The 16815-nt window shown below is 39.5% G+C and overlaps 1 protein-coding gene across 1 annotated transcript; it reads left to right on the forward strand.

Moving 5' to 3' along the window:
- Positions 1-49: 49 nt before the first annotated feature.
- Positions 50-16666, forward strand: SDHA (succinate dehydrogenase complex flavoprotein subunit A). The gene is made up of 15 exons (XM_075744657.1): positions 50-205; positions 3380-3466; positions 3778-3939; positions 4347-4490; positions 4637-4801; positions 5974-6122; positions 7362-7486; positions 8771-8939; positions 9564-9759; positions 10552-10723; positions 12001-12119; positions 12504-12615; positions 13764-13894; positions 14403-14516; positions 15399-16666. The coding sequence occupies exons 1-15, from the start codon at positions 140-142 to the stop codon at positions 15483-15485; spliced, it is 1998 nt and encodes a 665-aa protein (XP_075600772.1). The 5' UTR covers positions 50-139; the 3' UTR covers positions 15486-16666.
- Positions 16667-16815: the final 149 nt, after the last annotated feature.

Consider the following 16815-nt stretch of genomic DNA (forward strand, 5'->3'; position numbering starts at 1 on the left):
GCAAGCAGGCACTCAGCCCGTGACTCCCCCTCCCCGCCCAGCATAATTGGTCTCTCCCGCCGAGCCTTGCGGGTAGTGGCACCGTTAGCGGCGGTCTGGCGCATGCGCTGTTGTTCGTTCCCTCCCGTGTCCGTGCGAAATGGCGGCGACGGTAGCGGCTTCGCGGAGCTTGGCGAAGCGCTGGCTGCGGCCGGTGACGCGGGCGGTGAGTGCTTATCCTCGGCCCGCTTTGCCCTGCCCTGCTGTTCGGTCGGCGTCCCGGCGGAGGGGAAGGGCTCAGGCCGTGGAGTTGGCGCAGAGAGCACCTTCGGGAGGGAGACGGACCGGCTGGGCCTGGGGACCCCGCGCGTCTCCTGCCCCTCCCCTCAGCCGTGCTGGGGGAGCGCTCCTGGCCCCGGCCCGGCCCACTCTGCCTGGCGGCGTGGTGCGCGGTGGCCTGCGGCCGGCCGGCCCAGTTGTCTTCCCGGTGACCTTGGCGGAGAAACACCCGCCCCATGGCGGGGAGCCGTGGCTGGACTGCGGGAGCGGGGCAGCCAGGGCCGTGCGGGGCCGACTGCCCCCTCGGCAGACTCGGTCCCTCCGGTTCTTTTATCGGAGCGGGGCTGTCCGTGCTACTCTGCTGCTGGGGCAGGTTACAGGGAGGTAACTGGCGGTGTGCGCGGCCAGGCCGCTCCTCTGGCTTGGGAAGCGAGCGCCTTAGCCTTGGGCTGTGATCAGGCTCCCTGAGGGCCAGAGCAGGCAGCGGGTACACCTTCCAGTCCCAGCACCTGGGTAGAAAGCTTACTGCCGGCTGCTCCTGGACCTGCGTGGGAAGCTAGAGTGTACCTGCATGCTGCTTAAGTCTGGCTAGCAGTTGTTTCTAGAACGTGTTTCTTAAAGGTTTTGACAGTTCTGGTTTAGTTGATCCGTAAGCAGTCCTTAGTGAAGGCCTGTTTTTCTCCGTGGTGAAATAGGAGTTTTAATTTCTCTGTTCCCACCGTCTATGTCTATAACGAACTTGGGATTGCAGAAGATAAACGTGTGGGAAAAGGACCCCGTAAATGCAGCTGTACTTGTCCTTGTCTTACAAAGCGAGTGCCTAAGAGACAACGTACTGAGGGAGAAAGGCTTAAGGAGAGTCATTATGTTTTGGGTGGCAGTGATCTGCCCTGATGGGACCTTTAATTTCATAAGGGCCATGATGTTCCTGCTAGCATAACAATTCAGTATTAGTGCGATCAGTGTTTCTTTCCATTTTAGGGTAACATCTTTTTTTTTTTCTGCTTTGGGGACTTTTGTTCAGAGTCATTCTGAACAAAACTTTGTGGCAGCAGAAGTTCTTATGTATAGCTTTAACAAAAAAAGTGCATGTGGATGGGAATAGCAGTTCTGAAAACATTTTTTTGCAGAAGCTTAGTTGTGAAAAGCAATCTGCTAAGCAGTTGTGTGGTTCTGGTTTTTTGTAGTATATTTCCAGAGTCCTCTGATGCAAAATCTATTTGATTTATATTTATATATATAATATATATATAAAAAATAATATTTTTATATTTGTTTATAGTGACTTCAGAAAATAACAGTTTTCTAAAAGGAAATTAGTTGCAAGGCATTGTGGCAGAATTCTCACTGGAGATTGCAGCAGGCTGTTGACTCTGAGGGGAGGAAAAAAAAGGGTCGATTTTCTTTAGGGGCTTTATGGCATCACCACAGTTCATAGCTCTGGGTTTGGGTGGGGGTTTTTTGTGGTGTTTTATCCCCTCAGTCATCTGCACTTCTTTAAGCAATACTAAGTATGTACAGACCTGTTTGTTGTGTGGTGTCTTTACATACTGTAAAGACTTTCTTTGAATTGCTTTATGCAATAACCAGATGTATTGTTCATCTACAAGAAATAATTTATTGCAGTAAACAGAGCTGTACTGTTGCTGGAACAGCATTTTGGAAACAAGCAGTAGTGGTGTATGCTAGAGAATGTATGGCTGCTGCATTTAAAGTGTGCGGTGTAGCCTGCCATGTCAGTTAGAGTTCTGCTAGTCTAATTTCAGTTGCACTCTGGTCTGTGAAAGCACTTTTGTTGCAGAGAGGACATCCCATTTTAGCTTGCATCTCTGATTCTTGGAGAGCTGGTTTGGAGATAAATTACACCTGATACTTATGTTTCATCTGGCTGTCGGTGAACTAGTTGATCTGATTCTGTAAGTCAAATATTAAGGAAGGTGATTAATACAGGAATTAAGATGGGCATGGGATCACCCCAAAGTGTGATAACACAGCAGCGTGGAAGGAGGAGAGTAACTGCCTGGAGGAGGGTACTCTTAGAGCTCATAGGTGTTAAGACTGATCTTATTTAAAGATGGCTGTAAAAAAACCAGAAGTGTGTTAGCAAATATGATGACACATTAGATTCACTGTTATGCAACAAGATAATTTGAATAAACTAGTACAAGAGATGATAAAACTAGGTCGAGGAAAGTGCACTGTAGTTCACCCCAGGAATGGGGGAAGAGATGGACGTTTGGAAGTGGTAGGGAGAGAAGACCTGCTTGTTAGCATATTATAGGGTGATTGAACCCATGAATGTAACAGTTGCTGGAAAAGGCAAATATTACTCCAGTGCATGTTAGGATATATTTCAAATAGGGAAGTGCTCATGTCACTGCACAGGTTACTAGTATGGCTTTGTGGTGTTGTTCTCATCAATCATACATGCCCAGTTAGGTGTGTTTTTTCTGAATGGTGTAAAGAAGGAATATCAGGTTCTCAGAAGTTGGATATTTAACATTCTGATTGTTTTATTAAAGCAAAGACTGAATACTGGATAGGCTTGCATGGTGGGGTCTTTTGTTTTGGTTTTGAACATGCTGGGGAGAGGGAGTAACATTACAGAAAGGGAACATCTTTTCGTACTGCCTAGCTTTTTTTATCTTCTTGATCACCTGAAATAATTAAAATTTTGAGGATTGCTTGACGTGAGAGGTATTTGCCATTAATTCCTGTGGTTACCATAAAGCTATCTCTATCATTGTTTACTTATGAAAAAAAAGTAAGAATACTACAGCATTAATTGCAAACATATTCTTTTGTCCGTGCAGCCTCAGATAGGTCTGAGAGACTGGTTAGTTTTAGTGACCTAAATAACAGATGGTCTCTGATGCCCTGTTACTTGCAGGCTGTTCTCTCATCCAGTCGAAACTTTTCTATATTCATACTCAGAAAAAAAAGAAAAAAGCCAGAACTTCATTGCATGTAGTTCTAAAAATCCGTTGATAGAATATTCTTGTATATGTGGTATCAGTGGTAAGTAGAAGCTTGTTAGAAATGCAGGGTAGCCAAGAATGCTGACAGTCTTTTTTTGTAGAAACATTTGTTCTATAACAGTTGTCTTGACTTCTTTCCATAGTGGCCAGCAGCATGCCAGACTCTCGCACGCAACTTACACTTCACAGTCTATGGAAAGAAAAATGCTTCTACGAAGGTTTCTGATTCGGTATGTTTGTACTTGTCTGTATCTTAAGTAACGGGTTAGATAATACATGTAGTGCTTGACAGACATGAAACAACCAGATACTTGGCTTTCAGTGTGGAGTGTTGTGTTAAAGTATGTAGTGAGATTGAGTTGCTTAAATGTATTGCTTTTTTTAATGATAGTTTCTACCCAAAAGAGTACATAATGGATGTAGTATTTGCTGCAAGAGCCTATTCAAGACCGTTAAACCTATGCTGCTTGTGTCTCCATGAAACTTAAGTTTTACTAGCTTGAAATATTTGTGATCATAACAAACCAATTTATTTTTCCAGATTTCTACACAATATCCAGTAGTGGACCATGAATTTGATGCAGTTGTTGTGGGTGCAGGAGGAGCCGGTCTGCGGGCTGCATTTGGTTTGTCAGAGGCTGGATTTAATACAGCATGTGTTACAAAGTTGTTTCCCACGAGATCTCATACTGTTGCTGCACAGGTGAGAAATGAGGTAGAAAAAAATGTTTAAAAATGCATGCTGTTAGAAAGTTGATTTGGCTGTGCACATGAAGATCACATTTGAAGGCCATGCTTCCTGTTATAAATAGTGCATATTTTGTTGAAAGTCTTTTGGAGAGCAATATATGTTTAGATTCTATTCAGTGTTTTTTCACTGCATTCAGTGTAACTTTGCAGTTCGTTGTGTGACACGAAACAGAACAAGGTAAGAGCTGTTGTGAAACTGATAAATTGCACGGGTTTTTCACAGCCATGTTAAATCTGACTTCAGTGTATTTCTTGTACACAGAGGCATAAATGGTATGTGATTTTTAACAGAAATGAGGAAAACCTACTAAAACTGTACTTCAGTAATTTAATTCCAGGAAAATGGATTTTCATTTTCAGGGAGGGATCAATGCTGCTCTGGGAAACATGGAGGACGATAATTGGAGGTGGCATTTCTATGACACAGTGAAAGGCTCTGATTGGCTGGGTGACCAGGATGCCATACACTACATGACCGAGCAAGCCCCAGCTGCCGTGATAGAGGTGAGACTCACTGGAATTGATGTCAGCTATAAGTATTTATAACACAGACTAGCTTCCAAAGACATCTCCTTACAAGGAACATAGTAAGATAACTTGTTGGATTGTTATGTGCGAGAGTTTCTGATGCTTGTATCTGGGATCAACAGCTGGAAAATTATGGGATGCCGTTCAGCAGAACCGAAGAAGGAAAAATCTATCAGCGTGCGTTTGGTGGACAGAGTCTTCAGTTTGGAAAAGGAGGCCAGGCTCACAGATGCTGTTGTGTTGCAGACAGGACAGGACACTCACTGTTACATACTCTGTATGGCAGGGTAAGCAGCTATGAAGTAAACTTGGCTTGGGTTTTTGTGTTTGGAATTAATGATTTTTTTTTTTTCTTTTTCCACCTGGAGTTTGAAAAACTGTGTAGCTGTTTGCATATGAATGAGGAAATCAGGGGAATGACTGATAACAATTCTGGATTTCTTTCCTTCTCAAGGCAATGTGGAAGGATGTAGCCTAGGTGATGTTTGTTTATTGTCAGGAGTATGCAGGAATAGAATAAATTGAAAGATCGTAATTATAATGGCTCTTGTGAAGACAATGGATGTCAATTAGTGTACACTCTTAGCTTTGTGGTCTGTAGTAGTTCTTCACTGTTAATACGTTTGTGTCTGTTAACTAGACCCAAAGAGAATTTATTTAAACCTTCCCCAAAAAACTTTTTTCAAACATCTAACACAGCAGTATTGGGGAACTCTGAAAAGAGGTACAAGGCAGCGTTTTCTTTTGCTCATCTTCAAACAGGGGCAGGGAAAGCGAGGAGTAAATACATAAAGGCCTACTGTGCATTTCTGAGCTTGCTCTGTGGCAACTAAGTGTGCCAGCGTCTGTGCCTATCAATTATACAGACCATAATTGAAGAAAGATTTGGTCATTTTAAAATGGCACTAAACTACTTGACACCTGAAATTAAGTAGCTAGTAGCTATTTTTTTTTTTATTTACTTAGCAGCTAGCTAATTGCTCTGCTTCAGGTTCATACCATATATGCTGCTGTAGTACAAATGCTCAGTGCTGCCAAACGCTGATCTGATCCGATCCTTGAGGGCATGAAAGAACGTTTGACTTGCTGCACGCTGCTTCTGTGGACATACTAAGCTCCAAGAGCTGTATTCCACTTCTCTGCAAGAGGTTAAGTAAAGCATGCTTGTACATGTATCAAGCATTGCAGCTGACTAAAGTGTTGCCAAATGTAGAGGGAAATAACAAGTCTTGCTGACTAGCTATGACTTCTCAGAATTAAGTGGTAACTACTTGTTTCTCTTTAAGCTAGAGTAGACTCATTAGCAATTTTTTATAAAAATTTGTGAGGAAACTGTCTTCCCTGGAAGTAGGTGGGAGTGTTTTTTATCCTGATATAGCCCATATACATTGACAGTTTTGAAGAGAGGTTACTTTGGTTTCTGGGTTTTTCTAAAGTTCCTTTTTATATTTTCCTCCAGTCTCTACGATACGATACAAGCTACTTTGTTGAATATTTTGCCTTGGATCTACTTATGGAAAATGGAGAATGTCGTGGTGTTATTGCCCTTTGCATAGAAGATGGCACTATACATCGTTTTAGAGCAAAGAACACTGTCATTGCCACTGGGTAATACAATGTTTATGATGAAGGACAGAAAATTGAGAGTGCTACTAGTTGGAAGTCTGTGTGTTTGTACATGTATTTGAATCCACAGTGTAGAGATGACATGTTGGCTTGAAAACCATAACTTCTACCTTAATCTTTTTTTTTCCCTTCCTTTGATCAAAAGCAATATAACTGAATTCAGTCACTCCCTCTGAAAGAAGACATCTATTACTTCTGTGACCAAGTATAAATTTAATGAGATCTAACTTGGAATTCTAGAACAATGACAAAAAGATAAAACGTGTAAGAGCAGCACATGTCATCCAAGTGATCTGAGATTTTTAAAGTGTGCCATTTAAAGCAGACAGTGTTGCAATGCTACCAACATGTGTATATCTGTAGGGTCCTGAGTTTCCTGCAGGAAATAACTTTTTCCAAAATTTGGAAGAATCTATTACATTGGGATACAAAAATTGTAAGTCTGATTGTTGTAGGATGAAATTATTGAATGTATCTAACTTAACATTACTTGGTTGCAAAAGTTTGTATACCTTAATTAAAATGCTATATGCGTTAGTGATAAACAGCAAAAGCCTGTTATCTGTTTTAGATGCAAAATATTGAGTTTAGTTGCCTGTATAATTTGGCTTTAATAAAGTTGAGGCTGTTTTCATACTTGAGTACTTTGAGGTACATAAAATATGTAGATTGATGTTTCTTCTGAGAGTTTGTCCTGAAATTGGGGGTATTTGCAGTGCTCAATGACATTGGAAGCTAACATGTTTGGTTTAGGCATAAGAATTCTCTTATAATACCTAATTTGGGCAACTAAGTTTTGAAATCTAAGAATATAAAGTCAGGACCATATCGAGGATTTAAACCATTGTTATATGGTATTTTTTATAAAACTGCTAGTAATAGTTGAAATGGAGCCTAATGCTATTGGATTGTATTGAGAGAACTTGCGGATGTAACTCTCTCTCGCAAAAAAGCTTCTGATACTAACCTAACTATCCTGCTTTGGAATTGTCATTCTTCTTCTTGGACCTTCTGTCACCAACCTTTTTTCAAATATGGTTGAGCATAACAGGACAATTTTGATGGAACTTAATACATGCAATGGCAAAACTTACGCATTTTGCTTATTAATCCTCTGCTCTATTTCCACTGTTGTGCAAAGAGCATAGTTGAATGCTACGTTCTGGTGATTTTTTTTTTTTTTCTTGGACTGCTAATTCTGTTGACTTTTGTGTCTTGTAGTGGGTACGGCCGCACTTACTTCAGTTGTACATCTGCTCATACTAGTACGGGTGATGGCACTGCTATGGTCACACGAGCTGGTCTTCCTTGCCAGGACTTAGAATTTGTACAGTTTCACCCTACAGGTACAGAATATGAAATAATACTTAGTTATTTGTATTATAAATACAAAGTTAGTTTTAATGATTTGAACAGATTTTTTGTTGTTGTTTTAAAATGTGCTCAAATGAGTTTGCACTTTTCTGCAGCACTTCATTAGTTGCTTGTGACAGGTGTTCAGACTTGTCTGCAACTGCTGTGGAACATAAATCTTGAAAGTAAGACTTACAATATGAGACAGGTCTCAGCTGTTCTAATTTAAAGGCCAGTATTAAATATTTTAAGGTGCCGTCTTTACCATACTAACAGGTTTTATGAATTCCAAGTTGAAACCACTTCACCTCTTGAACTTACATTTCCTCGTCTTTAATATTTTAAAGGGCTTGATATTAGATACAAGAGCAACAAGAGATGCAACTGTTGGGGAGTTACATATTAGAATCTTTTGTGTAAGTAAGGTAGTTGAAGTAAAGGTGTATATTTAGGACTGTAGTTTTATAGCACAGGATGAGTATCTAAACTGTGGACAACAATGATCACAGACTAAAAAGCGAAGATCTGGTTTTTTGGTTGTTGCTAAATAAATGCTCGGTTTTAACTTGTGATAAGTGGTGATTTTGTTAATTGTTCACTTAATTTTACAACGTTATCCTTGTTATACTGTAGAGATCCAATGTTCATTTGACTTAGCTAAGATTTTTCTAGTAAAGAAGCTTCCCTGCTTGTCTGATAATTCCATAGCTGTTAACATAATTATCAAGTGCTTGAGATTGTTAGCATTTTTGTTTTCTATGATGACCAGTGCTGAAGGCTAACGGGTAGGCCTTCCTTCTTTACAGGAAAAGAAGGCTTACTGAGTAGGCTTTCACTTCCACACAATTTCAAGCAGTCCTGTGCTGCCTTAGCAAGGAGAAAGAGGGAACAAAGATGAGCAAACTGGCCTTGGGATAATCAACTTCTGATTTACTTAAAAATCTTGAACAAAGTGATTACAAAGGTTTTGTGGACCTTCAGCAAAAGTCTCCTTACATAATTGCTGGGTGCAGATCTCTTCTAGTTCTAATAGTTTAGATACCATGGGTGTTCCAAACCAACTTGCCTTCCAGGAAGTGTTAGAAAGGAATAACAATACTTGTTTCTGAGCAGTCTTGGGGGACAGTTACTTGTGGTATGATTAGGGTGGAATAAAATCTACCCTTGTGACTTGTTTGTGTTATTTTAAGACCACCTTGTTTAGTCAATCCTGGTTGTCCCAATTATGAAGCTGTCGAGAGAATATCTCATTTGATGGTTATTTTCTTTCTTGACAGGTATCTATGGGGCTGGCTGCCTTATAACGGAAGGATGTCGCGGAGAGGGAGGTATACTCATTAACAGTCAAGGTGAAAGATTTATGGAGAGATACGCACCTGTTGCTAAGGATCTGGCTTCCAGGGATGTAGTATCTCGTTCTATGACCATAGAAATCCGTGAAGGAAGGTTAGTTAAATATTGTAACAAAGCTGCAGAATGAATACTTAATCATACTAGACTATATGTGGTATAGTAATTCATTTGATAAACACATGATAATTCAATTCATGGGAGTGAGTTTTAATAACTGTTAGCTGAACACTGCAAAAATTTAGCTTGTTAATCCCTAATAACCCTAAAAGGGAACACAAAATGTTAGGAGTATCCTGTATGAATTTCATGTGTCTAGACACAGTTGCTCAAACAAATTTAATGTATACGCTCTTACTGCAAACAATGGGAATAATTTGTTGCTCTATTCTCTTGATTAATTATCTTCAATTCTTACATATTTCTGCAGTGATATAGTGGTTTAAAGTCTTAAATACTATGAATTATTGTGAAAAGAAAGCTGAGAGGTGAAAACTACATGTAAATTCTGCCAGGTTCAACAGTCTTCTTAAATATGATAGATACTCATTTTTGTCAGATAACCTCTGAAAAAATTGAAAATTAAAATTTTTCACAAATGAAACAAATTGGATTAGAAATATTACTGGATTACTGGTGTTTGCAGAATTACTGTTATGTGTTCCAATGTTGACTTGTTTTTTGTTTTGCCTTTTTTTTTTTTTTTTTTTTTTTTTGTAGGGGTTGTGGTCCTGAAAAAGACCATGTGTACTTGCAGTTACACCACTTACCACCACAGCAGCTAGCAACCCGTCTCCCAGGGATTTCAGAAACAGCTATGATATTTGCTGGAGTTGATGTCACCAAAGAGCCTATTCCTGTTCTGCCTACTGTGCATTATAATATGGGAGGTATTCCTACCAACTACAAAGGACAGGTAACTAACGGATCACTTCTAGGATTTTTTTTTTTTTTTCCCCCAGCATGATAATAGGAAATTATTTTCCAAATATAAAGGCATTAACAATGTTTTTCATAAATGTAAGGATGCTGCATAACATTAGCTTAATGCTATTATAACAATGTCATAGTACTTAAAACACACAGTCTACTCTGGTTTTGTAAATAATTTGAGAGCCGTGTTCCAGCCTATCTGGAGATGGGAGTTCCAAGAAACATCTGAAATGAAGTTACTGTCATGTCTGACAACAATTCCCTGTTTATCAAGTTGATGGTAATATATAGTTGAACAGGGATCAAACCAGGGCTCTATTTCAATCTGTAACTCAAGTTAATGTACATAATTCTCTGTACCTCGTGTAATCTCTACACTAAAGCAGATTCCTTCAACTCATAGTAGTGAGAAGTCAGTGTGATGGTGTCATCTGAATTCTTCTGTTTCAGTGTATTGTACTTGTTAATTTTTAATGTAAAATTTTTGTCTTAGAAATGTGTGTGGATCAGACTTTCCTACTGTGCTTTTCTGACTTGCTGCAGAATTGTGATGAAGAGTACATGGTTCTGTTTCACAAGCATAACTAAAGAAATCTTAGATTTCAGTGCCATGTATATTTATGTAGTAGTACTACTTACCCTTTAGAACTAAGGATTTAGAGTTGGAGAAGACTTCAGATTGCTGTATTTTGTCTTTACATGCATATGGCTTTGCAGATAAGGAGGTTTGCGCTGTTATAAACTGAGAGTATTAATTGACTGTCTGAAATGATAGGTGATCACACATGTGAATGGTGAGGATAAAGTGGTACCTGGTTTATATGCTTGTGGGGAAGCAGCCTCTGCATCTGTCCATGGCGCAAATCGACTTGGAGCAAACTCACTTCTGGATTTGGTGGTCTTTGGTCGTGCTTGTGCCCTTACTATTGCAGAGACATGCAAGCCTGGTAAGTCTCACAGTTTGTCTCACTCTGTTAGAGATAGTTGCCTTTATGATTACATTTCTGCCCAACAAAGAGTTGTTGCTACCTAATTCAAATTCAGAATGCTAAAGGTAGACTCTAATTTGTTAGAAAAAGAAGAAATCAGTGTTTGTGCTTTTCATAGGTATGCTCTTTGTGATGCAAGTGCTTGTCAGTAACATTTGCTTTATGAGTTGATCTTAAAACTAGAATTGGGTCAATGCTATTGGCAAAAGCAGTTGAGATTTTTCACAGACTAGTAAACCAGAATATTGAATATGGAGACTGACTTCTCTACGTGCTGCACTGCATCTTTCTGTCAAAATGTAGTCTGTCTTACACTCGGCACTATTATAGTGGAATTTGCCACCACCTTGTTGATTTATAAGGTGGACTGCATATGCAAATGATTAGATAACTGAAAATCATACCATCTCACCCCTATATGTGGCTTATCACTACTGAATATGAAAAAAAAACAACCAACAAAATACTGTAAGAGGCAGTTACATTGCCAGAGCAGCGCAAGTCCAGAAGTAATTACATGTTTTATCATTGCTTAATGTCCAAATTAATAAGACTGTGTATAGTCAGACTGAAAAAAACAAAGTGCACAGAGTAATGGTTCCTGATGGAATCAGCTTGGATTTAGCAATGCCTGTTGGCTCTGGCTTTGTGCAAACATTTATTTGGATTGGTCTTGCTGTGGCTCCCTTGAGTTTAAAATTGCAGGAAGGTTTTTATTAGTGTGAATGCAAAGCTACGTGAGAGATGAAGTGTGCTGCTAAGATGCTGTGTTTGATTTGTTACCCGGTAACAGATGGGTTCCGGTATTAGAGGTAAGATGCAGAGCTCGTGTGTAACTGCCAATGGTCCCTGGTCCCTTCACAGCCCAAGAGAGGGTGGGAGGTTTGGGTGTGAGGAGACAAGGAAAGTATAGGAGAAGGTGGTAAGGACCCAGAGCTTATTCCACAGTTGAAGAATTTGCATCAAGTCCTGTTTTTAAGGAATTAACAGCAGAGTTTAGCCAAACCTATAAATTCCCTACTGTCACAGGAAAGCATGTGATTCATATATTGCACCGAGAACTAGATTTTTAAGTGTAGGGATACTATTGGTGGGAGTGCAGGAAATTTACAGTAACCTATACCTCAGAGGCTGAAAACAGATTCTGTTTTAGTCAAATCTGGCTTTTAGTAGTTGCTAGTCTATGAAACTGTACCAAAACCAGTCACCTACTAAACTTACTGAATTTTTATTAGGAGAGCCAATTCCCTCCATTAAACCAAATGCTGGTGAAGAGTCAGTTGCTAATCTTGACAAACTGAGATTTGCTAACGGAACCATAAGAACTTCAGAAGTGCGACTTAACATGCAGAAGGTAAGCCTGGTGAAGGTCTCAAGTATAAGGTGGGAGAAGCTGCAAGCAACAGGGTGTTTGACCACTTTGCAAAGTATACTTTGGGATTTGCTTTGCAGAAGGAAAAAGCAGTGTGAGGAAACTGTGTGCAGTAAAGGCTGTATCAATTTTGTTAGTTGCTTCTTCCCTTCATGGTTATTCTTTTTTGGGTAGTTTACCCACTGTATAATAGAGTGGGGTTTCCTCTGTTTGGGATGAACAGAAGAATGTTGTTGTTTGCTTTTTTTTCTTCAGGCTGCAGACATGTCTGAAGTCAGAACAGCTCTGTATCAAGCTCTGTTGGAACTAATGAAGTTATGTGGGATATGCACCATATGAAACTGATTTTGTTTTACTGTCTTGCAGACAATGCAAAACCATGCTGCTGTATTCCGCACTGGTTCCGTACTCCAAGAAGGCTGTGAAAAACTTAGCCAAATTTATGGTGATCTGGCTCATCTAAAGACATTTGACAGAGGTAATTTGATAGCAAAGAATACACCTTTGTCAGAGTACTCTCTGGGAAAAGTGTTTGGTTTGTTTTTTTTTTCTTCTCTAAACCTGCTTATGTGTTTCTTGAAACTTTGGCTAAAGATTTTGACCATTTTGTATCTTTTAAAATACTTTGTAGAGCCCTACTTGCTAAACATGGTAATCAGTAAAGTACTTGATCTTAATGGTCATTTTCTGATTGCATACTCTTTGAAAGAAGCAGAGACTGAAATTGGATTCAACTGTGTAAGGTACTAACCGCTGTTCTCTCAGAACATGATGTGAAGCTGTTTAGATACTAGTATGAACTTTGTAAGTATCTTTTGAAAAGGCCAGGGAGTTGGAAGAAGGTGGCTAGGCTATTCATAGGCTGAACACTGAGCTTTCATTCTTCAGCTGAGCAGATAGTGCTGCATGCAGATACTGCCATGTTTTGCAGTGTATCTTATGATAACTTGGTTAATTAAGTACAACTGATAATGTACCTTTGGTCCTATCAATCACATTGTGTATTTCTTTCTGACTACTGCTGTTGGACATGTATCCTAACACTGAAAGTAGATCTGGCTTTCTTGGGCAGCTCTCATCAGGCATCAAGAAGTGTAATGGTAGGTTAGAATGTAGGGATCAAAATTAAGATTCATTCTTGTAAAGTGAACTTGGGTCCACCTTGGAGATACTTAAATGAAGAATTGCCTTGTATAAGTAGCAGTTGTGGGTTGTGTTTTTCTCTCTCTGAGGGTGGTAAGGAAGGGAAAGCCCTGTTGTCTGGATCTGTTAGGGATCTCCTAGAGCTACCATGTAGCCAGATTTGAGATCTGAAATGAAGTATGGGGACTGAGTTGTAGGTATGATATAAAGCAAGCAAGAATGTATGGTGTAATTTTCTCTCAGCAGTACACATGCAACAGGGACACCTGGTAGAACTACTGAATTTTTTGAGGATTAATTATGTTGTTCGGGTGTAAAATCGTTACTGAGCCTTGCAGGCAATAGTGAGTAATTCAGTATTGCAGAGCACTGTGACTGTAGTAGGTAGAGCATTGGCTAGTACCATCCTGAATATCAGCAGAAGTAAATTGAGAAATAACTTGTTTGTAGAACACCTTCCATAGTATTTTAATGTTTTACTAGGTATTGTGTGGAACACTGACTTGGTGGAGACCCTCGAATTGCAAAACCTGATGCTTTGTGCTCTACAGACCATTTATGGTGCTGAGGCTCGCAAAGAGTCCCGGGGTGCTCATGCCAGGGAGGACTATAAGGTATAAATATTTTCTGTGACCTTGTTATGTGTCCTTGAATGGATTATTTAAAAGTTGTAATTTCTTCAAAGAACAGTCTTCAGAGTCTTGCGATAAGATTAGTGTAGTATTTGTTTGGGTTCCCATCTGCTCTGTTTTATCTGTTCTTATTTGTTATGTATAAAATGGCCAATACATGCCACACTGGGTAATGATCTTGAGAGAAGACTAGTTCCACGTGTGCATCCGAATGATTAGAGAGGTCTAAACCAGGACTATAATAGTAATAAGGTCATGAATGCATCAACAGGACTTCAAGCAGAATAATTGTTCTATGCAAGGAACATTACCTTAAATACTGAGGCTTAACAAGGGCTTTAAAATTTGACATGGGCAGTGTTAAGATAAAGCTTGCTGGCTATTAGGAGAGACTGTATTACAGTTGTAATTGGAATGCAACTAATCATGTGGTCATAAAGTAATTTGCAGATGCAATTTCTTGTCTATACTAATCTAATTTTGTCTTTAGTTACGGGTAGATGAGTTTGACTATTCTAAGCCACTCCAAGGCCAGCAACGGAAGCCATTTGAAGAGCACTGGAGAAAGCACACGCTTTCGTATGTGGATGTCCCATCTGGAAAGGTATGGTGAGCCCTGATGCTTGAGGGTCTTTCTCAGTGTCAACAGATGGCTGCTTTCATAGACAGCTGTTAATATCATGATAATACTGCAATTGATTGTCACTGTCTGAGGTACCTGATACAACTTAGTGTACTTAGAGCAAAAAAAAAAAATTCAACACTTACTCTGTTGTTGAACAGTAGGCATGACTGGGAGAAGTTACTGTTGATCTTTGGGAACTGACTTTGCGATTTGAGCTGGAATTCTTTTTCCTGTTGTATCAGGCAGATTCAAAAGCTTTTTTCTCTTACGGTAAAACCTATTGTTGGTGTTTAGCATATAGTTTTTATGGCATTTTAAAGATGGAACTGAAATCTGACCCCATAATAATCTTGAGTGTTGGCTTTGTATCCCATTCTCTGAATCCTTTTTGCTTCCTCTCCCCAAGTTCCAGCTTCCTTGAATCTAGTTTGAGGACAAGTGAGAACACTTCACTTCCTGAATAGCTGCTGAGGATGAAAAGATAGTGACACAGTTCTGTCTCATAACTGATCCATTGGGTTCTCCAAGACTTTCCTAGCTTAAAGAACTAGGAACTAGCTATCTTAACCAAAATTTTACTTTGTCCAAAAGGCCTTTTTAAAGTAGTAGTTTTCTGATACCATTTCTGTTCAGGCTTTGATTTTAAGGAATTCAGTCAGTGGTAACTTGGTGGAACTTAAATGTTCCTTGTAGGTTACTATTGATTTTGTATGGAAGGAAAAGAATAATGGAGACATTAACTGAGTGACTTCATTGATGTTAAGCTATCCATGGTATTCAGTCATTCCTGTTAGCTAGGCTGTCTTGTTTAGATACAAGAGGTTTGTTTGTCTTAAAGTTCTTTGTTCTATTTTACTTTAGGTTACCTTGAAATACAGACCTGTGATTGACAGAACTTTGAATGAAGAAGACTGCTCAACTGTCCCACCTGCTATTCGCTCATACTAGTAACTTACATTCAGCTTGCAGTCCTCTCCCAGAGGGGCTTAGTGTACATAAGCATAGCACAAGCAAATCAAAGTAGTGTTGTCACTATCAATTAATGCTGACTAAAGTTTTCTCCAGCTTGTATTCTGCTGTGGCTTACTGTACAATTATGAAAATGAAATGCAGGACAGCTTATGTTCATTCAGCCATCTGTCAAAACTGACAGGAAAACACACCATGTGTCTAAATAAAGGGATTAGAAGTCTTGTATTTGTTTGAATATGCTGTTATGTATATAATTACAATGCTTTTATTTTGAATGTATAGTTATTTCCATATTTTAAGAACAAGAAAGGTATTGAAATAGTTTGACAAGATTGAGATGCTGAATTTTATGGGGACTTACAATCAGCAATTACGATGCTTAATTTTAAGTAACATGAAGGAAAATGATGCACTACTAATTACAACTTTTTTTTTCCTAAAGCTAAAATTGTAAAAAATGTTATACTCTTGTTTCATTGAAGGAAACAAGATACTTCTACTCCAGTTACTTCCTCCAAAATATATCACGAACAGAATATAATCTTAATAGCTAATCTCTACTATCTCTGGCACTTCTGAAGACACTTTTGTGATGTCCTGTGTGTATTACCTAGACTGTCTTTTCTCTCAGAGGACCCAAGGGGCAGTTTTGCAGAAGACTTACTTAAATATGAAAGTTTACCTGACTTGAACTTAGGTGTGCTTTAGTGCCAAGATGTAGCTTGTAAGACAGCAACAGAGCAGTTTCCAGCCATGTTTCTGTGAATAACTCCCAGTTCGTAGAAGACTAAAGTGTAGCTATGCGGATCACAATTAAATGGAGCACTTCTTATTTTTTGACAATTTTTTTTCCTGAACTGCTGAATGTTGGCTGTTGGAAAAACTGAATGTTGGAATGATGGTGGTTGGAAAAATTGAATGCACCATATTTCACTCCTGTAGTGTTTTTTTTTGTACCTTGCACCAGGGACTTGAGACTGGACTCAGAGAAAGGCTGCTACCCTTGCAGGGGTAGGAAGGGAAAAGGGAAAGTATCTTGACTTGGTTTTTATTTTTTTTTTTTTTTTCCCCAGAAAGATCCCTGACTATTGTTTAGGGGTGAGCAAGTAGTGTTTCATACATCTTTACAAATACTACAATAAAGCAGAATAAGCTAATACATTTCTACCGTCTGGACATTGCTGTTCTGGTGGCTGCCTGCTACCCTTGCCGGAGGGCGGGGGCTCTACCGTGGCAGCGACGGTGGTGAAACGCCGGCTGCGGCCCTGCCGGGCGGGGAGGAGGGTTTTCTTCAGGCCGGGCGGAA

Source organism: Balearica regulorum, chromosome 2 (genome assembly GCF_011004875.1).
Source record: "Balearica regulorum gibbericeps isolate bBalReg1 chromosome 2, bBalReg1.pri, whole genome shotgun sequence".
In the NCBI taxonomy this organism is placed as follows: domain Eukaryota; kingdom Metazoa; phylum Chordata; class Aves; order Gruiformes; family Gruidae; genus Balearica; species Balearica regulorum.